This window comes from Falco naumanni, chromosome 3 (genome assembly GCF_017639655.2).
Source record: "Falco naumanni isolate bFalNau1 chromosome 3, bFalNau1.pat, whole genome shotgun sequence".
Lineage (NCBI taxonomy): Eukaryota > Metazoa > Chordata > Aves > Falconiformes > Falconidae > Falco > Falco naumanni.
Window position 1 is genome coordinate 41,168,353 of NC_054056.1, and position 22,568 is coordinate 41,190,920.

General features: G+C 41.8%; 1 protein-coding gene across 14 annotated transcripts in view; it reads left to right on the forward strand.

Annotated features, from left to right (window-relative positions):
- IKZF1 (IKAROS family zinc finger 1) overlaps positions 1 to 22,568 on the forward strand; it is a 67,902-nt gene that overhangs the window by 19,860 nt on the left and 25,474 nt on the right. For 13 of the 14 annotated variants that reach the window (XM_040586020.1, XM_040586019.1, XM_040586017.1 and 10 more), the window contains exon 3: positions 309 to 428. In XM_040586020.1, coding sequence (XP_040441954.1) covers positions 309 to 428 — 120 coding nt within the window. Of the gene's footprint in view, positions 1 to 308; positions 429 to 17,058; positions 17,158 to 22,568 lie in introns of those variants that run through there. The other variant, XM_040586024.1, reaches the window with a different exon arrangement.

The following is a 22,568-nucleotide window of genomic DNA, read 5'->3' on the forward strand; positions in this document are numbered from 1 at the left end:
CTGAGCACAGCAGCTGAAAAATATCCATGTGTGTTACAAATATCCAAAATGGTAAAACTAATAAATGTGTATCGAGACATCAGCAAATTTGGAAGATGTTGGCCAAGCATTTTTTTCACAAATAGAGTTCCCCTGTATTCAAAAGAAGCTTTCTCTGCAGGACAGCAGGTTTTGGTCCTAAAAATGTCATGCTTTTAGTAGTGTTTAGGGGGTTTATTAATTTTATTTGGTTTGTGGTGGTTCTTAAGGTATTATTTAAAAATGAGGCTATGCTGCTGGCTAACTGATGCTGCTTTCTTCACTACTAGGGAAGGAAAGTCCTCCAGTTAGTGATGTTCCAGATGATGCAGATGAACCTATGCCTGTACCAGAGGACCTTTCAACTAGCACTGGAGGACAACAGAGTGCTAAGAATGAGAGAGTCTTGGGTAAGATGACTAGTCCGCTCTTATAAGAAATACTAGTACACAATGTAATATGCCAATAATGTTAAAGTACTATATAGTAAGCTGGTATACAAGCAGGTTCTGTGCCTTCTAACCTTGTTCAGCACAGGTTTACTCAGGTACTTAGTGTTTTTTGTGCAACCTTCTCTTTGGCAAAGGTATTTTGAAGGACAGCAGGTCTTTCCATCTACAGAGAAGATATAAAGATCTTACTATTTACCTTATTTCCAAAGCATGACATCGCATGATACTCTCCCCAGGAAAGATGGTTTTCATTTTGTGTAGGAAATGGAATTAAATATGTGATTCCAGGTCAAAATTATCTGTACTCATAAGTGATAAAAATTTAGTAAACTCTCAGGTATTTTTAATATTAATTTGAATGGTATCTTGAATGTTATCTGCTATTCAGATTTCTCTAGAAATGCCATATTAGAACACACATAAAATTAATATGTTTCAGATTCCAATATCCAGTCTTCATTTACCCTTGGTTTTTTTTTAACTGGGAGACCTTTAGAAAGCACTTGAATTTTTTTGTTCTAGGTAAAAGTCCAGAATTGATAGTCTATTGGATTAAAATAAATTATTGGCCAGAGGTGATTTTGCAACATGTTGATTGTTCTTAGGGATCCCAGACTCCAAGCCAAGGACTAGCAGTGCTGCTGACTGCTGTGTGCCTCAGCTTACATGTGGTCCACTACAAAAGTGCTGTTACTTCAGCACGATGCTTATTACTAGTTGGGGGGTGGGGGGGGGGGGGGGGGGTGGAGGGGGAGAAAGAAGAAAAAAAAAGAAAAGGCACAATGACTCCCAGAATGCAGTGATCAATGTCCTGTATCGTAAAAATATTTAGGGAATCACTATCAAAATATGTTTGTTTATCTTTTATAAATAGTTTATAAATAGTATTGCTCATCATTTTCACATTGCTATTGTAAGAATGAGGGTCAGGGTAGAATACTGTTTACAGAAAGATTGCAAGTGCCTTTAAATGTTCATTGTCTAAGGAAGTCCAATAGAGGTTGGTAGGTGGAAATGGGAGCACAGAAGGCAAAATAACCAAATCAAAGTAATACAGCAGGCTGGTGTCAGCATCAGGAATAGACCCTACTCCCAAAGTTCAGCACTAGCCAGTAGAGAATGCAGCATCTTATGCATCTTCACTTTATTTACCACTTGATCCCCTTTTACCAAAAATGTGAGTGTAAAGTTCAGCTCCTACATGCATATTGACATAGCTATGAACAAATTAATTTTTGAAAATGCTTTTTCATAATCTGATCACTTACCTAGTGCTTTGTTTTTCAGTCTAAAGTTCTTTGGACAGAATCTTCCCTTTACTATTTGTGTATCAACTCAGTAAAATGAGTTAAGCCTTCTTTCTCCCACAGTAACTAAACCATACAAAACATTTAAGTCTTGATTTAAAAAATAATAGTAATTTTTAAAAATTCCTTGTTCAAACTCAGACAGCTTTTTTGATTGCATTGAATTTACTTCACCTTGCAAATATCACACAAAACCAGCAAAGTTGAAATTTATATTTACTGATGTTGTAACAATTCTCTTAATCAAGATAAACATATATTAGAAGTTACTGTAATAAAAGAAGGAGAAAATGTTATCGCTGGTGTCCTAAATATGAGAAGTTCCATCCATTGTTCTCATTAGTTTTACTTTGTGTACTCAACAATAGATTAGATTTTCCATGTCCTGACTTCAACACTTTTTCTACAACCCCTTTTTGTACCCATAGCTCTTTGACTTTGAAGGGTCACATCTTGTAGTGAGACATTTACCATCGTCAACAGAAACAAAGACAATTCACAGTACTCTGTTTTATGAATGATCTTAACTGTAGGTATCAACTCCAGCACTTGCAATATTTTTCTTTTCTGTAAAGCTGCATACACTTGTACCTCTTCTGCTGCTCCTTTTTCTAGACCTGAACTAACCTTTTGAAAACAGTATACTGAAAAAATTGTCTTTTTTTACAAAAAGGGTCTGAACACATGCCCCAAACATATCAGGAGCTGTATGACTGCTATGCACATTCTGGATCATTGTCAAAAGAAAACTGGTTAGGGATAAACCAATACCTTAGTAGTGGTGTTTGGCCTATATGATTCCACAGATGTGGGATTAAGGGGACTGTCTGTCTTTCTAGGTAGGCAGTGGCATGGCAGTGTAGACAGGCTTGGTGTTCAGTGCAACGCAGTCATCTCTAAGTCTTAATATCTGTTTCTCACCAAACTTAGGTAGGAAAGGATGATTTGAAAAAGTACTTGGAAGAACAATAGTTAGGCGGGACAGTATTGTAAAGACTGATATTGTATATATCTCGTTTCTGGGAGATAGACTGTGACCTAGGGTAACTGACAGGCGATGCACATGAGCAGATATGACCAGACAACAGTTTTTCTCTATATGACTTTCCTAATGTCCCATCTGCTTCTTTTGTCAAAAGAGAATCCCCTATGCACTTTGCTGTATTTCAACATATGATTTACAATGCATTCCACTTAATCTGTAATGCCCTGAGACATCAGCTGTTCATATAGCATACACTGAGGAAGGGTAATTTGAGTCAGACGTGTATGGAAGAGGGTCGCTAGGCTCTGGAGGACTTTTTTGTACATGTAGTGTTACAGAGGTAACAATGGAAATTGCAGGTTTGTTAAATGAGTAAGTGAAAAGAGTAAGTATTTACCTCATCTTACTAAAATTAGGTAAAAAATCTGTTGTTAATTTTAATCAGCCTGTGAGGTAGATATGTTCAAATGACCGTTTGCTTACTCAGATTTGTAGTAACACTTCATGAAGCCTTCATGACCCTGGAGTCAAAAGTTTAATTACCTTTTTCATCAATTTAGCATTCTAAACATCAAAAATTAGGGGAAGTAAGCTATTTTTAGAAAAGAAAGATAGTCTCTAGCTGTTCTGCATATTTTCAAAAACCTCCTTTCCTTCTTCTTCCAACCCTAAACTGAGACTTGAATGTGGTGCTATAGACCTGATTGAACCATTTGAAACATCTCTCCCACTCTGAGAATGAAGGTGTAGTAGACTTCAGAAGTTAAAGTACTCATTTCAATTGCCAGATTTTGTCAGTGCCTTCAGATTTTGAACTTCTCACTTAAAATGACTAGAGAGGGTGCAGATTTCATGGGGGAAGTGTCCAGAGGTTCATGAGATGTATACTTTGACTTGGGTGCCTCTGTCTGGGGACATAAAGACATGTGTTGTTCCTGACCAATGCAAAAATTATAAGTGGGTGTGAAAAGATCATTTGTGGAACTAAAGTCATCAACAGTTCCTCGTAATAACCCCAAGCAGCGCAGCAAAGCAGAAACATATTAAAAGATGTGTTCTGGTCACTGCTACGACTCTTCATTTCCTTGATGAGCTTGCTATGTTTTTAATGTTGCAACTACCAAAATGCCACTATGTGTTGAGCAGCTTTCCCCTGCAAACTTAATTTCTGCTGCTTTGTCCACTAGAAGACCTTCCTTCCTTGTCCTCTTCTCCACCCCAAATTTCCTTCTCAGGAGCTAGACTTTCACAACTCTTTAAGGCACTAGAGCCTCTGTTTTACCAGCTCTCCTAAATAGCCTTTGGAATATTGTAAGTTATTTAAAAATACACATCCCACTGAAATTCTGTTCCATTAAGAATTAGTGCTTTTCAGCCTATTTTGGATGGGCAGCCCCCTTTCCCATGCTAATCTGTAACATAGGAGCTGATCTGAAATATCTTCTGCTGATTCTTACTGTCTTCATTCAAGTTTCGGGTTAAATGTTGCGTGCACCTTTTTGTGGATAATCAGTACTGAACATCCTGTGTGTGGTAGACAGTTGCAATTCAGGGCTGTTTCTGCTGTGGGACTGCATCCTAATTCAAGCCATGTGTGGGAAGCTAACGATCCAGTGAGCTATAGGTCAGACCCTACCTCACACAGAAAAAGCCCTTTGCTGCAGCAGTAGCATTTGCCTACAAAGGCAAGCTGTACCTTCCTTTATCCATAACCATCCATACCATAGCTGGCCATCGATGGGTGAAAAACAAAAATCTCACAGGGTTACTGGCCTCAGAAAGAGACTCACCATTTCTACACAGGCAGCTGTCTGATGCTGAAGATGACCATTTAGACTTCCAACACAGAAGTCAAGGGTTTCTCACTGAAAAAAGTCATCACCACCATTAGTCACAGTTTACAGTCTGGGTCTGGAACATATATGTATCCAAATACTCTTCTTTCTGAGCAGAAAAGCCGAGGGAGAACTCATCTCACAAAAACTGGGTGGAAACTGTTGGACAACTGACAGAAGATGCCCAAAGTAACAAGTAAGGGTGATCCTAGACATCGATAGAGTACAGATGAGGTTTATATGAAGTTAGAAACTGTCTATTTGTTTAAAAGAAAGGACACTAGTATGGGAAGAGACGTTAAAAGAACAGAGCTTTTTAACATTTTTCTCCTTCTTCTCTGGTGGGAAATGTCAAGGAACTGATGTTACCTTCCTCCCACAAACCACTCACTAAAGCAGAAGCCTCTGTAGCTGCAGAGCCTCAGTGCCTGGCATCAGTGGGAACCTGGTATCCCCTTTGCATCCTGAGGTCTTCCCTCCTGGCCATGGGCATTCAGAGGTGGTAACCTAAATGAGTAGCTCGTTACTGGTGCAGGCAAGTGTCCTCCCTCTGAGCTGCTTTGGCCCTTTATTTCCTTAAAAGGAGCCCAACCATTCAAAAGCAGGGACAGAAGCATTGCTGAGGGGCCAGCAGGCCAACCACAACAGCTTGTCATTACATAAATCTGCTGCAACTCACACATAGCTGGGTGGAGACAGAGTAAAAGTGTGGAAAGGCTGCAGACGGAAGGGAGAAGGGAGAAAAGCCAAAAGGGGAAGTGCTCCACCCCAGCTTGCAAAATCGGTCCTGTTGCTTAGACAGGTCCAGCTCGCTGCTGCCCTGGTACTTCTGTGGGACAGGGAAAGGGGCTAAGGAAAAAGACTGCCAGAGCTAAATGTCTTTGCATGCTCCTCCTGTAGGAGTTCAGTAGCTATGAAGGCAATGTTGTGAATGAGTAATAAAATGCAGGTGTCGCATGTGGACACATAATCATTCAGAGAACTAAAGCCACCTGGAAGACTGTAATGTGTTTTAATTGCTCAGGTTTCAGATGGGCATTTCTGCTGCTCAAAGGTATGAAAGTGCACAGGAGCTGAGAAGCCTTTGTAGATGACTGCTGGTAATTGCTGTCTCACCTGATGTGGCCCTACTGGCTCTGAGAGCGGAGAAAAAACTTGTTTCAAGATGTTTTGGGGAGCTTTAAGAATTGTCTTTAACCCTCCACAATGAAACATGGCTTGAAAGTCCAACTGTGGAGCCTTCTGAAGGAATTGAAAAACGTGTAACTAAAATATTTTAGGAACTTTCAAAAATAGGGAAGTTGGGAATCTCCCCTCTCATTTGGTCCGAAGCCCCTGTTTCTAGCCCCAAAGTACTAGTCCCTAGTATGGACCGGTAACGCATGCTTTGAGACCCGGCCAGTATGACTTCCCTGTTTTTAAGGGGAACGTAGGAGATATTTTTGTCGGGATTATTTTAATTTTGTATACAGTACTCTTCTGAGAATTTGTATAGAGGAGGGTGGGGATGGTTTAGTGAGAGAAGGCATATGACAGGTTTCATGAATGCCCCTTACATATGCTCTATGGTATATACCAGCCTTCAAAGGTATGTGCATAGTGTAAAACAGTGTACTAGAGCAATGTGCAGAGGATCCAAGTATATAGGGCCGTCGGGAAGCTGAGGCATTAGCTACACCACCAGAGAGAAGCTCTGCTCAATGTAATGACTTCGGACTTAGCAAAATGTGCACGAATTTTCACAAGGCCAGTGGAAAACAGCACTCATACTGAAAGCAAATTCCTTTATCAAATTTTTAAATGCTGCATGTTGGTGGGTGGACATCTTCAAAACAAACCCACAAATAGTTTCTCGAAGGGAGGGTGAGCCAGTCTGGAAAGAAGAGCTGCCACAGTCCCAGAGACGCTGTGTAAGCAGGCATGTAAAAGTTTGTCCTCTGATGCAACTGGAGCATGTGATAATTGAGAACAAAATTGATCCTAAAAGAGATTTGTACTTTTCCAGTGGCTTCTATTTAGTTTTGCAAGGAATTTTTTCACTCCCGTCCCATTTGGTGGAAGTATGGTTTCTGTTGCCACTGTGTGGCAACATGATGTTGCACTGGGTGGTGAAGCTATGGGTTTTTTTCCTGTATTACTCCAGAGCTGTGTAGCTTGTGGAGCTGGGGCTGATTTAATGAGGAGTTGCTGGGTACTGCTATGTTTTCAGAGGGCAGCATCAGTGCAAAAGCCAGGAAAAGCCTGGGAGCTGTGTGAGTTTTGTTTCTTGAGCACTGAGAAAGCGGTGAGCATTGTTTGAACTGGAGAGATGCAGTGTTTAGCTGTGTGGCTTTTAGGTACAGATACTGAGCCTGCTGATCTAATCTGCAGTTAGAGGAAGTTGTCTTTATCTGAGCAGAAGAGATGTGCCTCAGAGATAAGCCCCATTCTAGCTCGGGAGTTAAAATTATCTAGCAGGATCTCAGCCGTGGCTGCAGCAAAACTCAGAAATACAGGGCTCTGGCTGGAAAGGGAGCATATTTTAAGCTGGGGAGGACCTCTATAACTGCAGCTTGCTAAACCTCAGGCTATTTTAAGGGAATGACAGTGCATCAAAAGATTGGATGAACCTCCCAACATCAGCCATCCCTCTATTCTCTATTAATTTCTTGCTTGCTTTTTGTTGTAGCCTTGCTTTTTGCCTTGAGCAAGGTCTCACTCAACACAAGTGCTCTTCAGGAGTACACCCTGAGTGAAAAGTTTAACCACTAGACTGAGGCACAGCACAGAGACCACCTGCCTCTACAGAGGCGCCGTTTCGGAACAAGCTGCTGTTTTGATTTTGTTCAGCTTCTCCTCACATTTCTGTAATTTCAACTCCTGCTGTGGTGCCTCCCTGGGAGGAGGTGGTTTCTGGCTGCAGAGGGCCTGCAGTGATGCTCTCCGCTCTCAGGTCTGAGCTCCCCAGGTTCTGTCCCACAGCAAAACAGGCAAACACAGCATCACTGTGGCTGCATCCCTGCATTAGAGATTTGCAGGGAAGGATTTACAGCAGGGCCATGCCACTATAGGTTTCTCCAGTGAGCCCTTTATTGTAAATAGTGGGGGATGGAGGGAGCTCCTTTTTGGAGCTGTAGTCCTAAAGCTAGGAGCAAACACCACTCATTGCAGCAGGACAGAGATTTGTCCTTGAACCTTTATCAGTAAGGTCACTATGTGAGGTTTCTTGAAGCTTTAGAAGATGGTCTCCCTGGAAAAAGCTTTGCCCCACGTGCAGGAGGTAGCTATGCCATCGCAGCCAGTGCAGGGTCACCCTTAGCGGGTCATTTATGGTGGAGAAGTGTGACCGCAACAAGCTGTTGACTTGTGAATGTGGATCAGCCAGCACCCCAGGATTTTGGCCTTTGGAGACAGCTTGAAAACTCTCGTCCTGCCTCATCTAACTGCCTCTGAACAAGTGAGCCAGCAGAGCAGCAGCACAAAAGCAGGTTAGACCTACAGCCTGCAATGTGAGATGCTTTCTGCTGCTCCCTCCCTCCCCATTGAGTGAATTCGGTGTTGTAAAGGTGCACATCCAGGGAACATAATTCCTAGTAACCCATTTGGCATGCTTCTCTTTTTTTATGTTTTTTACACATTTTTAAGTTAGGAATAGTGCCTAGTTCTTGTATCCATTGCAGTTTAGGGTCATGTTTTCCAGAAGCATTTAGGTGTTTAGGTTGCAGGCATAACAAGAGAACCCAAGAAGGGATCTATTGATCTAATCTATTGTTCCACCATCAGCTGTAATAACACCACAGGCACCAAATGGGATTTTTGGAAGTGGATAACTCCTATTTGATGTAAATAAGATTTCAACCCTAACATGCCAAAATCCATACCTAAAAATGAGTTTAAAAACCCCATTGAAGGTTTGCAGAGAATTAGTAAATGCAGAACAGAGAATTGCTCTCAATTTCCAACCAAAACAGGGCTGACCCAAAAAGAAAAGTTAAGGTCCATGTTTTGCTCTTTCGTTTTCAGTGTCCATTTCCCCCATTTTTCCTCCCCCAAAGGTAGTCCAAAATGATCTCATTTGAGAGGTTTAATAAATGGAGCAAAAGTGGAGAAATGTAACAGAATAAATTGACTTCCACTATTCCAAGCCACATATCACAGTTTAAAGAGGGAAAAAAAAAAAAAGAGAGAAAAAAAGAAAAAAGAAAAAAGAGAAGATACTGAAGAGTAAGGAGAACTTTCATGTAAGACTTTTTTTTTTTTTTTTTTTTTTTACCCTGGAAATGTTACTTCTGGGGAAGTGGCTCTTACCAGAGTTTTCAGCAACTTCTAGATTATTTTATGGAACAACGTAAGAACTTGCCTGCTCCCTGACCCCTCCTTTTTTTTTTTTAAAAAAAAAAGATAGTTTTATAAGGAATTGCTAATTCCTTCATATAACAGAGAGTATCTGCACATGATTTTGCCATCCGTGCTGATTAAGTAATGTCACAGAAGTGTTTAATGCAATGGAAAGGTGGGTTTTAACTAAAGTTGGCGATACTTTCAGCTGGTGTTGCAATTAATAGAAGAGGAAATATTCATTCTCCCTATTTCATCATTTAAAAGCATCCTGTATTTGTAAGAAGCTGTGATCAGCCAACATCCTTGCTATGGATTTCAACTTCCCAAATCTTTGGTGGGTTTTGGGTTTTGTCTGAGCTAAGAGCTTTGTGTTCTGATTTTTAATGATGGCTTAGGGGTTTTTTTGAGGGAGATCTGCCCCTTCTCATTCACAGTACTGTGCACTTCAGCATTATTTGGACTGAGCTATTGAGCCTGTTTTTTCCTGCTGTGAATACGTGTTGCAATGCTCGGAAGTGGTGGCAGTGGTTGGTGTTGAAGTGGGATGGTTTCATTAGTACCGAAATGGTGACTGCCGGCTAGGGAGCACTGCTGTTTCTGCACCCCTCACATTGCATCTGGGTTTCAGAGATATCTTTCCAGGTCTTTCCATCTGAGAATTTATTTTTAGGGGAGAACAACACATGCACATGTAGAATTCACTATGAAAAATTTATGTGCCTTATTGTGGCGTAGCTAAGACCCACCACTTGGGTTTTGTGCTCACATTTGCAAAGGGAAATAAACACCTGTTTGGCCAAGGGAAGTGTCGAATTGTCCATAATCTATCCCTACCCTGACCTCCAGCTGGCTGTATTCGCATTTCAGGCTGTGAATGTCTCTGCCTCTCTTAAGCAGAGCACCTCTCCTGGTTTCCCCAGGCTGAAGCTGTGAGCAAAGCAGTGAGAACATCCCTTCTGCACTGAAATGGCACCTTCCTTTCTGAGTCAGGGTTCATCCTTCATTGTTCCAGAATCCAAACAAGTTTTTAACTGGCACCTCCTATTGCTGGACATATGAGGGGAGGTGGGGAAGCCTTGACGGCCAGCATGGGTGCTGGGACTTCATCTGCTGCAGGTGTGGACCTACAACAATTTACCTGGAAGTCAAATGGGAAGTAGGTTTTTCTGGGGAGGGGCTGAGCTTCCTACCCGTTTGTCCACTTAATGGCAAGTAGAGCTAAAAATGAGAAATCATAATTGTGCTAGAAAAAGACTTCAGTGTCATTGGAGGCCAATGCATGTAAAAGATGAAGAACGAATAATGGTAATGAGGCATTACCTCTGTTGTAGCAACACGTTTGTTTAAACTTACCACTATGTTGCTAGCAGATCCTAGTAAAATTGGTATCCTATCATGGGCATATTGTGGTATTAAGTGGAATATTTTCCTCCTTGCAAAACAGACTGGAGAAGTATGATATTGTTTATTCTGTATTACACATTAGTGAGTCTGTATATTTGCTATACATTGTAACCATTGCTAATAAGCTCTTTCCTGTGTGCCATGAAAGAGACTGACCTATATAATGCACAATTTAGCCCTTGGTGTTAAGGAGACAATGCAAAAATACTTTTTATTTTTAAAACTTTTTGTAATTAGTTTCTTCCCTTTAATGCTCCCTTTGAAGTTGAAATGGCAACGTATTTTCCAGACAACAGGAGCCATTTATTCCATGTTCTCCCTTTTACATGTGTAAATGCACACACATACACACATGTACATACAAAAAAATATGTCTGTCAGCACACATAAAATTATATGCCTGCAAAATCAAATTCCTCTGTATGTATATCTGTGTAAAAAAACTAAAAAACAGCACACATGCAAAAGAGCATTTACCTTGAAAGCTGAGCTTTTCATTCTTTTGAAGAGGGAAAGACTTAACAAACACAAACTCTGCAAAATAAATGCGTGTTAAAAATGTTTTTTTTTTTAACCTAAAAGAGGAAAAGGTTAGTTCCTGCTAATTTTTCTGTATCCCTATAAGAAACCTAAGTGTAAATTCCATTTGGGAAGTGGGTAGCAGCTGAGGAAGACCTGCTTGTACCCACTGTGGCTTTTGCAGTCTGTGTAGATCTGCCAGGCCAAGGCAGCTGTGAAGGCAGATGGGGTCATGATACTAGAAGGACCACCAAGGAGTTCATGAAGATAGGGGGACCTGGGGAAAGGAGACACACGCGCCCCCTTCTCAGTCCTTCCTGCTGGCATCCCTTGCCTGAGGTGATGCCCTGGAGAGGCTATCCTGCCCGCCTGTGCTGCTAGCTCAGCAGTGAAGGAAGGGGTACATGGGCTTTTGGGATCCTCCCCTGCAGTTCATTAGCACTGTTCCTTCCGGCACTCAGATGCTTCATTTGCTTAATTTCTTACAGTGTTATTCAGGTAAGGTCTGTAATGGAGAGTAAGGGATATGCTGGTGAAATGTTTTTTCTAGAAGATTCTTTTATAGTCCTATACCAAATTTAGGATTGCACAGTGAAGCTTTGGGGAGTGTCTGGTCCTCACAGCAGAGGGATAGATGGCTGGCACATTGAAATAATCTAATGGAAAATGCAGATATAATATCATGTATCTCTCATTTGAGATACAGCTTTCCACTAAAAGCTGCTGCATGCCTAACTCGATAACTTTCTTAGAGATGTTTCAGTAGCAAAGTGAGCTAACAAATATAAAAGCATGATTAAAAGAAATATTGTAACTGTTATGAGGGACCTTTCTGCTCTCTCATCCTGGAAAGCAACCATGATATTCAGGGAATCTCCTTATGCACACCTCTGGGAACTACAGCTGTGTGCAAAACCCTTACAAAGACCAGGCTAGCTGAGCAAAATGCAGTCCCCAGCCTTCCTGTGTGAAGGCTGGTGTTTGCTGGGGTTTTTTCACCCCTATTTGTTACCCTCACTGAGACAGAGTACAAATAGTTGTATTAGTTGCATACTTCCTGAGAACACAGTGATCCACACATTCTGGGCTGCGGGTTGTGTTTTTGACATTCAGGCCTAGGATGGGAGTTCATCAGATAGCAATGGGGAGCTCTAGCAAATAGCACATTTGCATCAGCAGAAGCAAATTTCACAAGACTTGCTGGGAAGGTTTGCCACAGCATGCCACGGTCCTGCACTACTAACAGCCACAGCACATTCATTCGATAAAAAAGACGACAACAGAAAATGAAACTTCTAACGTTCTCTTCTATGAACACTTGAGAAGTACATTACCCTGAAGGTGTAACCCTGCGGCTCACGTGGGCTTCTCTGGGACTCCATGGTGCCTTTGAGGTAAAAGAATTTGAAGCTGTGGGTCCTAGTGGCAAGGAGAGCTCTCAGCGCTGTGATGCAAGTGACAATCCTGATGTCTAACAGTTTCCAAGAGTCCAAATGCCTGGCAGTAGGATACTGGGATCACTGGGCTTTGAGTGCCTTATGGGCTCAGAAATATTCAGCCAGCATGTTTTTGTCTTCTTGTGTTGGACAAGGCAGAAGCAACTTTCACTGGGATGCTCTCCTCCAAATGAACAAAGCATCATTCATCACTCCAATACTTTTGTTTCTGGTTACTGGCCAGCTTACTGGGTGATGGTTAATTTTCTGAAGACTGAGTCAGCTCACTTGCTGCAGTCTCTGACAAATTTGCTTGGCCATGACCTAGTTGAGCCTTTATAGCCCAGTAGCCCAAACTGTATTTCTGGATCTATATGTTCTTAGGTGGTGGTGTTAGCAGGATTTCATTCCTGTTTTTGACCTCACACTATACTCCATGGTGCAGCATGGCCACAGCACAGATATCAGAGTTTACCTTAGCTAATAAGAAATAGCAACTTCTATAGAGCTGCTTTGCATTTTAATGGGGAAGATTTTTCACACTTCCCATTAGCCTCGCTCTTAGCCCAGCCACACTGTCTGGGTGTTGGTATGTAATTTAGGTGCATTATAAATCTTGGACTGAGTGGTAGTGATGCACTCTGTCTGGCTTGGTAGTTAAAAGGAGTTGCAGCTTGGTAGTTCATGGGAAAGAAGAAGGTTTCTTAACATGTAATAGCACATTAGGACACATTTGGGTGTTTCTGTGCTTAGAATCCTTAGTGTTTAGTAAAAAGTCAACACAACGTATGTTCCTTTGCAATATTTGGAAAGCACTTTAAACATGAACTGGTCAGATGCTTTAAAGTGTGACAAAAGGATTCCTTCAAGCAAAAGGGACTTACACTGTCTAGGACATGCGACTAGGAGCAGAGAGGAAGTTTCACAGAAACTTTGCCTGCTAGACACTTTCAAATATTCCATAAATGCTGAGAGGGCAGGAAATGCCAACGCTGATAGTCTGAACAGATCAACCCTTATGGGACACCATGTTACTAGCTCTTACTGTTTATGGAAGACTGGGAAGAGAAGTGAATTAAATTTTGGGTGTTTCTACTGCTGTTTATCTCCAATTGTTTTCTTGGGTTTATGTATGAATTTGTGTTGTGGCACAGGGTTCCTGGAAAATGAACAGAGCTCTTTTGCTCTAGACACTGCGCAAACATCAGCAGCACACCCCAAAGAGCTTACAATCTAATTAATGCTATATATACACATGATTGATTAATTAAGCCTTACAAATCCTAGCCAGGGTAAGTGTGAGATGGGGCACAATGAGACGTAATCAATTGTGCTGTGGAATTTAAACCATAAATAGTATCCTGGAGACCAAAAAGCAAATTTGGTTTTGTAATAGCTGCAGCAGAAGTCTTGTGTGTTCTTCCAGGGTGCAGTGGGACTCGTTTGGTTCAAAGTAGTCAGCTTTGTTTTAAACAATGTGTCCCTTTAGCTTGAAAAGTGAGATCAAAACGTATAAAACATGAAAACATAAACAAATGAAGGGTTTGGTGATGGTAGATGAGAGAATAAAATAAAAACTAGCAATGAATGATTAGATCATTTTGGGAATCAGGAAATAATTTATTTCCTAAGTTGTAATTAGTCTAGATCTTAGTACAGAGGAGCAATTCACTGTATTGCTTGGACTTTTGGAAAGAGGGGAGAGCTGATTTCCAGCTCTGTGCCTGATATGTACAGGCAGGAGTCCTGGGTCGTGCCAGTGCGATGAGTGGAATTACAGCCTGGTGCTGGCATGACAGAGCAGTGAATGAGGCTGGTCCTGGGAGGGTGGGCAGCTGAGGATCAAGTTGGGATATAAACCCATATTTCAGGGGGTCAAATTGGTATTTTTGGCTAGGCTTTTCTTTCTGCTGAGATGTTTCTGAAGATCTTTTGCATTGCAAAAAAAATTGCTCTGGTCATTTGTTTTTGGAGTGAGCTTTCATACCTCATAACTAAACATGTATGAGAAGCACTACGAAGCTGAACTGGCAATGACAGTTTTCAATATTAGGTCATTTCCTACAAAAAAAAAGGTAGAGGCTGAGCCCCTCTTGTTTCCTTTCTCAGACCACTGATAACTTCTGCCATGCTGGCTGCAACGTGGTGGGAAATTAAAACTGGTTTTGATGTTTTAAACAGCTCATGCTTTTTTTTTTTTTCTTAAGGTAGTTGCCTTTGGGATTTTTACATCTCTTTTGGAACAGAGTGGTAGCATGGGAAAATGCCAGCTGAGGAAAAATATCATTCCTTCCCTGCTTCTCCATTATTAGTCTGAGGAAGAAAAAGCCTGCTTTTTGACTTTAAGTAATCCCAGATAAGGAAGAGCGGGGTGAGGGCTCCAAGCACTTGATATCTGCTATTTTATGGGTATAACCAAGGTTAGTTAGGTAGGACACATCACGGGTTATGGATAGCATTTTCACAAATACCTAAGTGATGCAGCCTCTCCAGCCACAACTGCTGCCTGCCCCATGGTCCCTAGTCACTTTCTGTTTGACACATGGCAGGAGGGTGACCAAGGCATGGCCAGATTTCAGCCTCGTATTAGGATACTTGAAAGTCACGTACCCAGATGTAGGAATCACTCTAGAGAGCAACATAGATTTTGAGTTTCCCCATTAACAAAACAAAAAAAAAAGTCTTATCCACATTAAAAAAAAGATTTTAAAAATATGCAGATAGGGAAGTAAGGGCACATGATGGATTAAGTGCCTTTCCCATGGCCACACAGGAAGTCTGTGGCTGAGCTAGGAATTAAACCTAGATTTCCTCAGTCTGCATCCAGTGCCCTGTCCCTCTTTAAAGCCATAACATTTTGTTTGTTATCAAATTCTCTATAAGCTGAAGCAGAAGGCTTGTGTTTGTGAGGAAGAGAATTATTAAAAGTACTGTGCATAACTGGTGAGAAACTGAGAATAGTTCTGGACCAAGTATCGCCCATCTCTATTGCTATTTAATGTTCTCTTTTTTTCCAAGTTTACATCAGCATAAAAATCCCCTTGTGGTATTGTTCCTTAACTAAGAAAACTACTCATACCTTTCCTTATGGCTAGGATTGCAGTAGAGGCTGATACTTAGCTATTTCCAGCTGTCCTGATTTAACAGTAAGTAACATTAAGACTGGCTTGACAGGAAAATGATCATATTTCTGCCTCTTTTGCTTGACATTTCTCATCCAAAATCAAATAGAAAAATTGCATCCACTTGCTGTGGAAAACATCTATAGCTAGTTCTGTCTTAGAATACTCATTTGACTTGACGTAGCATCATTTGTTGAACAGGTTTTTGTCTTTGGAAGTGCTGAACTAAATCAAGAGGGGCTCCACTGAAGTTAAAACCAGAGCAGAACTATGAAAGCCAGAAGAAGGCAGATTATGCCCCTCAAACCCACAATATACACCAGCTCTTCTATAATAAGTAGGACATGACAAACTAGGCAAAACCTTCACAACAGTCATGGTCCCTCTCACATATGTGTACATGGGTATGACACAGCTTGGTCACCCCGGCATCCCTAAAAAAATAACGCAGTGTATAAACTGTGCCACTGTGAACTAGAAGTATTGGTGCTATATCTGTAGGAAAGTGGGAGAGCAGTCAGAGCTGCAGGGTGGGACATGCAGTGCAGGTCTGCAACAGTCGTAACGTCTAAGGGACTGTTGCCATTTGCAAGAGGAAACTGCTGACTCCTTCTTATGCAGGTAAAGTCATCTCTTCTCTGTCCCACACATCCCAAAGTACATTAACTTTAGCTGAAGAACTAAACACTGATCAAGTGGCCCAGAAGATACTTCCTGTTTCACTGATAATGGTAGGGAAAATAGCTGAGCCTGTTGATAGTCTCTGCAAGAGTGTTTCAAAGAAAGTGAAGCCTCACTAATACCCCTTTTTTTATCACCTCCTGACAGCCTCACTCATGGGGAAATAGCCACAAATGGTTTTGAACTAGTCTTCCAACAGGGTAGTTTTCATGCCGTGATGAACAAATAATTATACCACAGTACACCTTTGTGTAACACTCCTGTCTTCATCTACATGTGGGATTTCACCACTGTTTTCCTGAGAAGCTACAAAATTCAGTTAGCCACTGGATAAAATAAATATTGGAGCTTGGCTCAAAAGGGGTACATAACTATTAGTGTTGTGATATTTACAGAGGATCATTTCTCAAGTTTTCACTTACCATTCAGCCTTTTATCAGACAAATTCTTGCTGAAAAGTCCGTGAGAAATGAGAGTATAAAAAGTAACGTCCTGCTTTGTTCTTAAAGAGGTTCATGTTCTGTTCTTTTGCCTGCAAATGGAGAAGAGAAAATTTTTCATGTGAATTTCAAACACTTTCTGCTCTGGCCAAGTTTCATTCTGAACAAGCAGGACAGTATGGTACGTGATCTCAGTGGAAGAACTTCCTAAGCTGTTTGCTCCATTCGCTGGCAGCCGGGCAGGACTGCCCAGTTAGGCAATCCCTACTCTGCTTTAGCCAATTTCCTTCTGTACTCTTCCATCATCACTCCATGGCTGCCTTCAGCGCGTAAGACCATTGCCTAATCCAACCTTCTCACCCTGAGGCTAGGCATTTTGAGGCCTTTTCTTCATGTTTGGTTTCCCTCTTTTCTTTCTGAGTGATTTGAGCACTCCCTCCTCTTGGCTGATCTGAAGATAAGGTGGGGGGGGCAGCAGGGGGGGAGGGGGGTGGTTCAGGTTTGGTGAAGTCCAACCACACACAGAGCAGCACAGTTTGGTATCTGCCTTAAAGTAGGCGGGAATGGGAATACAGGTCAAGTGGGTGAGAGCTGGAGAGGAATAGTGATCTAGAAGATTGCTGCAGAGGCAGAAAAGGGTAAGCCTGTATATTTTTTGTTTCAAAATTTTTTTCTGCTAAGCCACCAAGTATAATTCCTGGTCTGTGCTTCCCTTTCTGTCACTTCTCCATAATTCTTAGCATTTCAGTTGGGCTGCTGTCTCTCGGCTGCTTCCTCTTTTCCTGCTTTCCTATATTTCATTGTTTGCCCTTCTTCCTCTTCAAGTGCTTTTACAACAGAGTGAGGAGGATGTGGAAACCCAGTTACAATATGACACACAAAGTGCAGTGTCACAACTGTGCTCTTCAGTTTCATCTCCGGGAGCACGCAGAAGCAGGTCAGGGTGAAGAGACAGGACGGGGGAGCTAAGGAAAAGAAGGGAGAGATTTATAAATAGGGAAGAGAAATGACAGAAAGTCACAAGATTTCCAGCTCAGGAACTTGGGATAATGGCTTTCCCCATAGTTAATGATAATCCTTAAGTGAACCATCACTGTGTCCTCGAATGCAAAGAAGAGATGGTGGTCTGTGCCAGTCTAAGGGTCTCCCATAATACCGCTGCCACAGAGAAGATATAATCCTGACATGTTTCTGAACTTGCCTGTAGAGACATGAAAGCTGAGCAGACCTCTAGGCCTGTATTGTGCACAGCTCATAGCACTGTCCTTTCAACAACAACAAAACAAAATAAACTTATAAAATCTCAAAGGAAAAATTATTCTTAGTGCCCATGTCTGTGTGTGAGGTAAACTTTTGGAAGATGCCATATATGCAAATGAGGAGGTGCTGTAGCTTTCTTGAGGTATCAGGCAGCTGGGAAAACTTGATCCCATGGACTTTGCTCCAACTACTTCCTAGGGTACTCATTAATTAGAGGTGCTGTGCTTCTTCTCTCATCTCTTCTTTTTCTTCTCGTCTCTTCTCTCTTCTCTTCTCTTCTCTTCTCTTCTCTTCTCTTCTCTTCTCTTCTCTTCTCTTCTCTTCTCTTCTCTTCTCTTCTCTTCTCTTCTCTTCTCTTCTCTTCTCTTCTCTTCTCTTCTCTTCTCTTCTCTTCTCTTTCTTATCTTATCTTATCTCATCTTATCTTTTTGCCTGGGGTCTCTTAGAAGCCTTTCAACCTGACTGATATAAATTTACATCATAGCAACTGGTGTAGGACTTGCTCCAAACTTCTAGGGGATGACAGATGCTAAGGCGATAAACAACTGTGGGTCGGGAGGAAATGGGTAATATGTCCAGGCTGCTCTGTGTGCTTGTGGAAGGAGTTAGAGGAACAGTAGATAGGGGTTTCCTGTTAAGCCAGACAAGGGGGAAGCTGTGATATTTCTCAGCTATGGCTGTGATTGGACTCAAGTTCAACAACATTCTCAGTGTGGGTTTGATGTTTCTCCACTCCCCATGAGAAGCTCAGGTTGTCTTAAAAACCTGAATACCAATAAAAGTCAAGGAGACTTAAGCTCCCAGATAATTTAGTTACTTCAGAATTGCGTTCCACTGCTGCACAGTTGCTGCACTGCAGTCTGTGGAGTGCTGCAGTGGAACAAAGGTTTGATAGTCTCCGTCTGTTGGAGATTGGGAAGCAATACCTGAACCAGCTCTGAGCTTTGAAATCAGAGTAAGTCAATATATGTCCTTTTTGTTAACTGCTTCTCCACTGATCAACATACAGATTATGGCACACAGAGTTTGTGAGGAGCTATGCATGTGCATGCTAAACAGAGGGTGGTCCTGATTTTCAGAGGTGACTGGATGCCCAGAATTCAGCTATGGAGCTTGAGACAGCGATCTGATTTCTCAGTGTTACTGTTTTCCAGGGTGATCTGTTTTCTGATAATCTAGTTTCGTTAGTGTCTGAAGTTGGAGAGCCCTAAAACATTACTTGCTTCTATAAAAATCTTTTGTTGATGGACAGATATTAAAATAATTGGTAGGCATATCAAAATAAGTGGAAGAGTTTAGAGAAAGTCAAGCAGTATTTGAATGCTGGTTAAACCACATTAGATTATTCTGTTCTATACCTCAGCCAGAAATGAAGGCCTTGGTGGAAGAATGTTTGTGGTCTGACTTTATGCAGGTTTCCTCTGTTCATAACAGTCAGTTTTGGGCTACTTACGACAATTTAGGTGAGAGCGGTGCTATTGAAGACCATTTAATTCAACAACTATTATTCTGAAAGCCTTTTCCCTTGAAGCTCTGCCAGCAACATGTTAGCTTGGATGCTTTGTTGATCTATCCACGTTAAGAAAACGGTTGCGTTTTGATGTAAGATAGTGATACTCAGCATGGTGATTGTGACTGTTTAAAGATTGTTATCTTGACTGTATTTCCAGTGAGTTTCAAATTTGAGATTACTCGTTCAAGAGAGTGGTAAAATAATTTTAAAACACCCTTTTACATTCACCAGCCTTAAGCATTGCTGAATATTTGTTCAGAGTTTGAGGAAGCCGTGCCTGAGTGGATTGCTATATTGGCCTTTCTCTTCTGGAGGCATGATGATACCTGCACCAGAAAGCCAACTAAACCTCAGCTTAGAGTTCCATTCTGCAGCACAGTTCCTGCCTGATTTTGGAGATACCCTTCAGGACAGGAATAGGGGCTCCTGAATGCAGTAGTTTCAAATCACAGCTGAGGTGGGCTTACAGCGCAGAGCTACAAAGTTCAGCTAGGAAGCTGTTCCTGATGTAATACCTTTTACACATATTCTTCAGCCTGAACTTCCGTCCTATTTTTCTCCACTTCTTTTCTGAGAAACTGGTGTTTTGTTAATAATCTGTCCTTCTTTTTGAATCAGCTGTTGCAGAAAGCTGGTTAAATCTAGGGTTTTCTCTTAGCATTGTGTTCAAAGACCCAAGGAAACAGTATACGAGTTTGCAACTGTTGGATGCTTCACAGAAGAGGCATCCGATGTCAGGGATGACTTCTCATAGTGCTAATATGGTTAAGGTTGGATTCTGTCCAGGGAAGGGAAGGAGGGCTGTTTTTTCCTGAGGTAAAAGCAAGGAAAGAGCAGGCACAAAAAATAGCCAAGGAAGTGAGGAAAGACAAGAAGCCTTCTAAAAATAACTGAACTGCGGACTTTCAGAATGATCCAAATCTCTGAGTGTCTGAGACTCTCCCAGCATCATTTGGGATTTCTTGCTGTTTCAGCCCAGAGGACTGATTGCCTGAGGGGGACTCCAGGGCCCTATAGCAAAGCATTGGCTTCAATACATGGTGCAAAAGAATTAGTTTTGTCCTGACATTTTTCTCCTCAGGAGCCATCTTGTATGTGTATATTCAAAGAATTTCTTTAGGATCTGTGTAGAACCATTTATGCCTCTTCCCCAGAAGATGTAGATTAGGATTTCCTTTCACTGGACTGTTAAGCACACTGTAATCAGGTAAACAGCAGTTTACATTGCAAAACCTTCTAGCAATATTTCTACAGCTCCAAAAGAAAAAAAAACTTCAGTAGCCTTGAATGGACACTTCTAGAAGAATAACTGAGCACTCAGGATTATCAGATCTAAAGCAGGCTACCTCAGGATTACCTTCTTTGCACAGTTCTGAGAGATCGTCTACTTTATCACTCATGAAGTGATGACTGCGTTTGATCTGCTTTAGTCTGAAATAACCTTTCAGTATCCCTATGGGGTTTTTTCCCCTGTCTGGTGAGGGGTCACAGAGGACTCTACTCTGCAATTTTTTTCTGAGCTGGCAAGGTAATAAAATCATCATGAAGTGCTGAAATGGGTAGGTTCCTCTCGATTTCATCCTCCAACCTCTTCTTGAAAGAGGATACTGACAGTGCACAGCCTTGGCACAGCACCCATAGGCACATCCCCAAACCCAAACACAGCTTCTCGGTGTAATTTTAGACCTACTGACCCTCTGACAGCTGGGGAACTATGGACACTTGTGTAAAATAGCGCTCGAGACATCATCATGGTAGCTAAACTGTCCCTGGTAAAAGTCCCCATGTTTGTCTTGCTGACAGCACATTAAATGCCCACATTGGTGGACTTACCAGGGCCTGATCCTGAGCCACAGTAATTCTGTGCCACTCCAGGGACAAAATTAAAGGTGTGTAAGCATCTCACTGAGCTGAAGCACGAAAAGGGGAAGGTTTGCAAGAACAAACTTTGCATTCAGAGCAAGGCAAATTAAGGTGCTCTGAAGCGGTATACAAAAGAGTTCATCTCCCTGCCTGTCCCTCTGCCCCCCACGCACTGTGCTGGCCGCACAGCAAGCCTGGGAGCTGTGTCCTTCCCTTCCTACCACAGACACAAGGAAACAGCCTTGCTCCCAAGTGGTAGCTTTGTTCTGCAGGGTAACAACTGCTCTCTTCAGCTGGTACAGGCCTCACCAATACACTCTGTATGTGTTCACATTTCATAAGGTTTTCTCTTGGTCAAGCAAGCTTAAAATTCCCCCTCTAACTATCATTCACATCACTTGTACATAACTGGTCACCTTAAATGTGTAACTGTGCTTTATTTTTATTTCTGCATTTCTCAAGCCCTTTGCTTTGGCTAGCGATCCCCACAGTAGCCCCCGGGTTCGCAGCAGGGTAAGGACAACTTCCAGCCACAACAGCATGGCTTCTTGCAAGAATTTGTCTGTCTCTCCCATCTGTGAGGAGCTTCTTTGGTTTCCCTGTTAAATCTCAATAAAGTCATTCCTCTTCTCCAAAACAGTAATCTTTGCAGGTATACAGTCTTTTCACATTCTCCCAGGCTGCCATGTGCGACTGCCATTAGCTGGAACTTTGTTGCTTTAGTTGAGGGTAGGTTAACACCCATGAATTTCACCAAAGCATGCTTTGTGGAAGGATGAGAGAAGGGGGATGCCTCATAAATATTAGATTATCATATGAATGAGCCTCTGCTTCTCTTGGATAACTGTTGCTCTGTGGAGAAAAGCATAAGCTGCAGCATTTGTGCCTATAGTGTTTCTGGAGAACGCAGCTTGGCTGTGCAACCAGACTCAGCACATAAGCATGTGTGTCCACACAGATATGTCTGTGTCAGCTGGGCATGTTTTCATATATGTTAGTGTTTCTATCTCACTGTTGTGTACCGTTACCTGAGGTTACTTTGCTTTTTAAAAGTTTTGTGCTAAATGCCCTTTTGCTACTTGTTCATTCTTCAATGCCTACATTTAAAAAGTCTGATGGAGGCAGAAGAGACAAAGACATTGAGGATGAGAAGCTCTGTTCTTGCAATCATTTGTCAGCAAACCTATCCCTGCAGTTTAAAAACCTTCTCAGCTTACTTCTCAAAACAGAAAAGTGTCAATAAAGTCCGTTACCAGCAAGCCTGCAGCAGTTCCCTTAGCTTCTCCATCATGCAGCCAGTAAAAGACGCAGAGCACTTCGTATAGAGGAAGCATGGGTTACACATACATGTGGAACTTGAGAGTTAGGTTTGGCATGGCCTTTCTTGATAATGCTCTTTCTCTCACCTTTAAA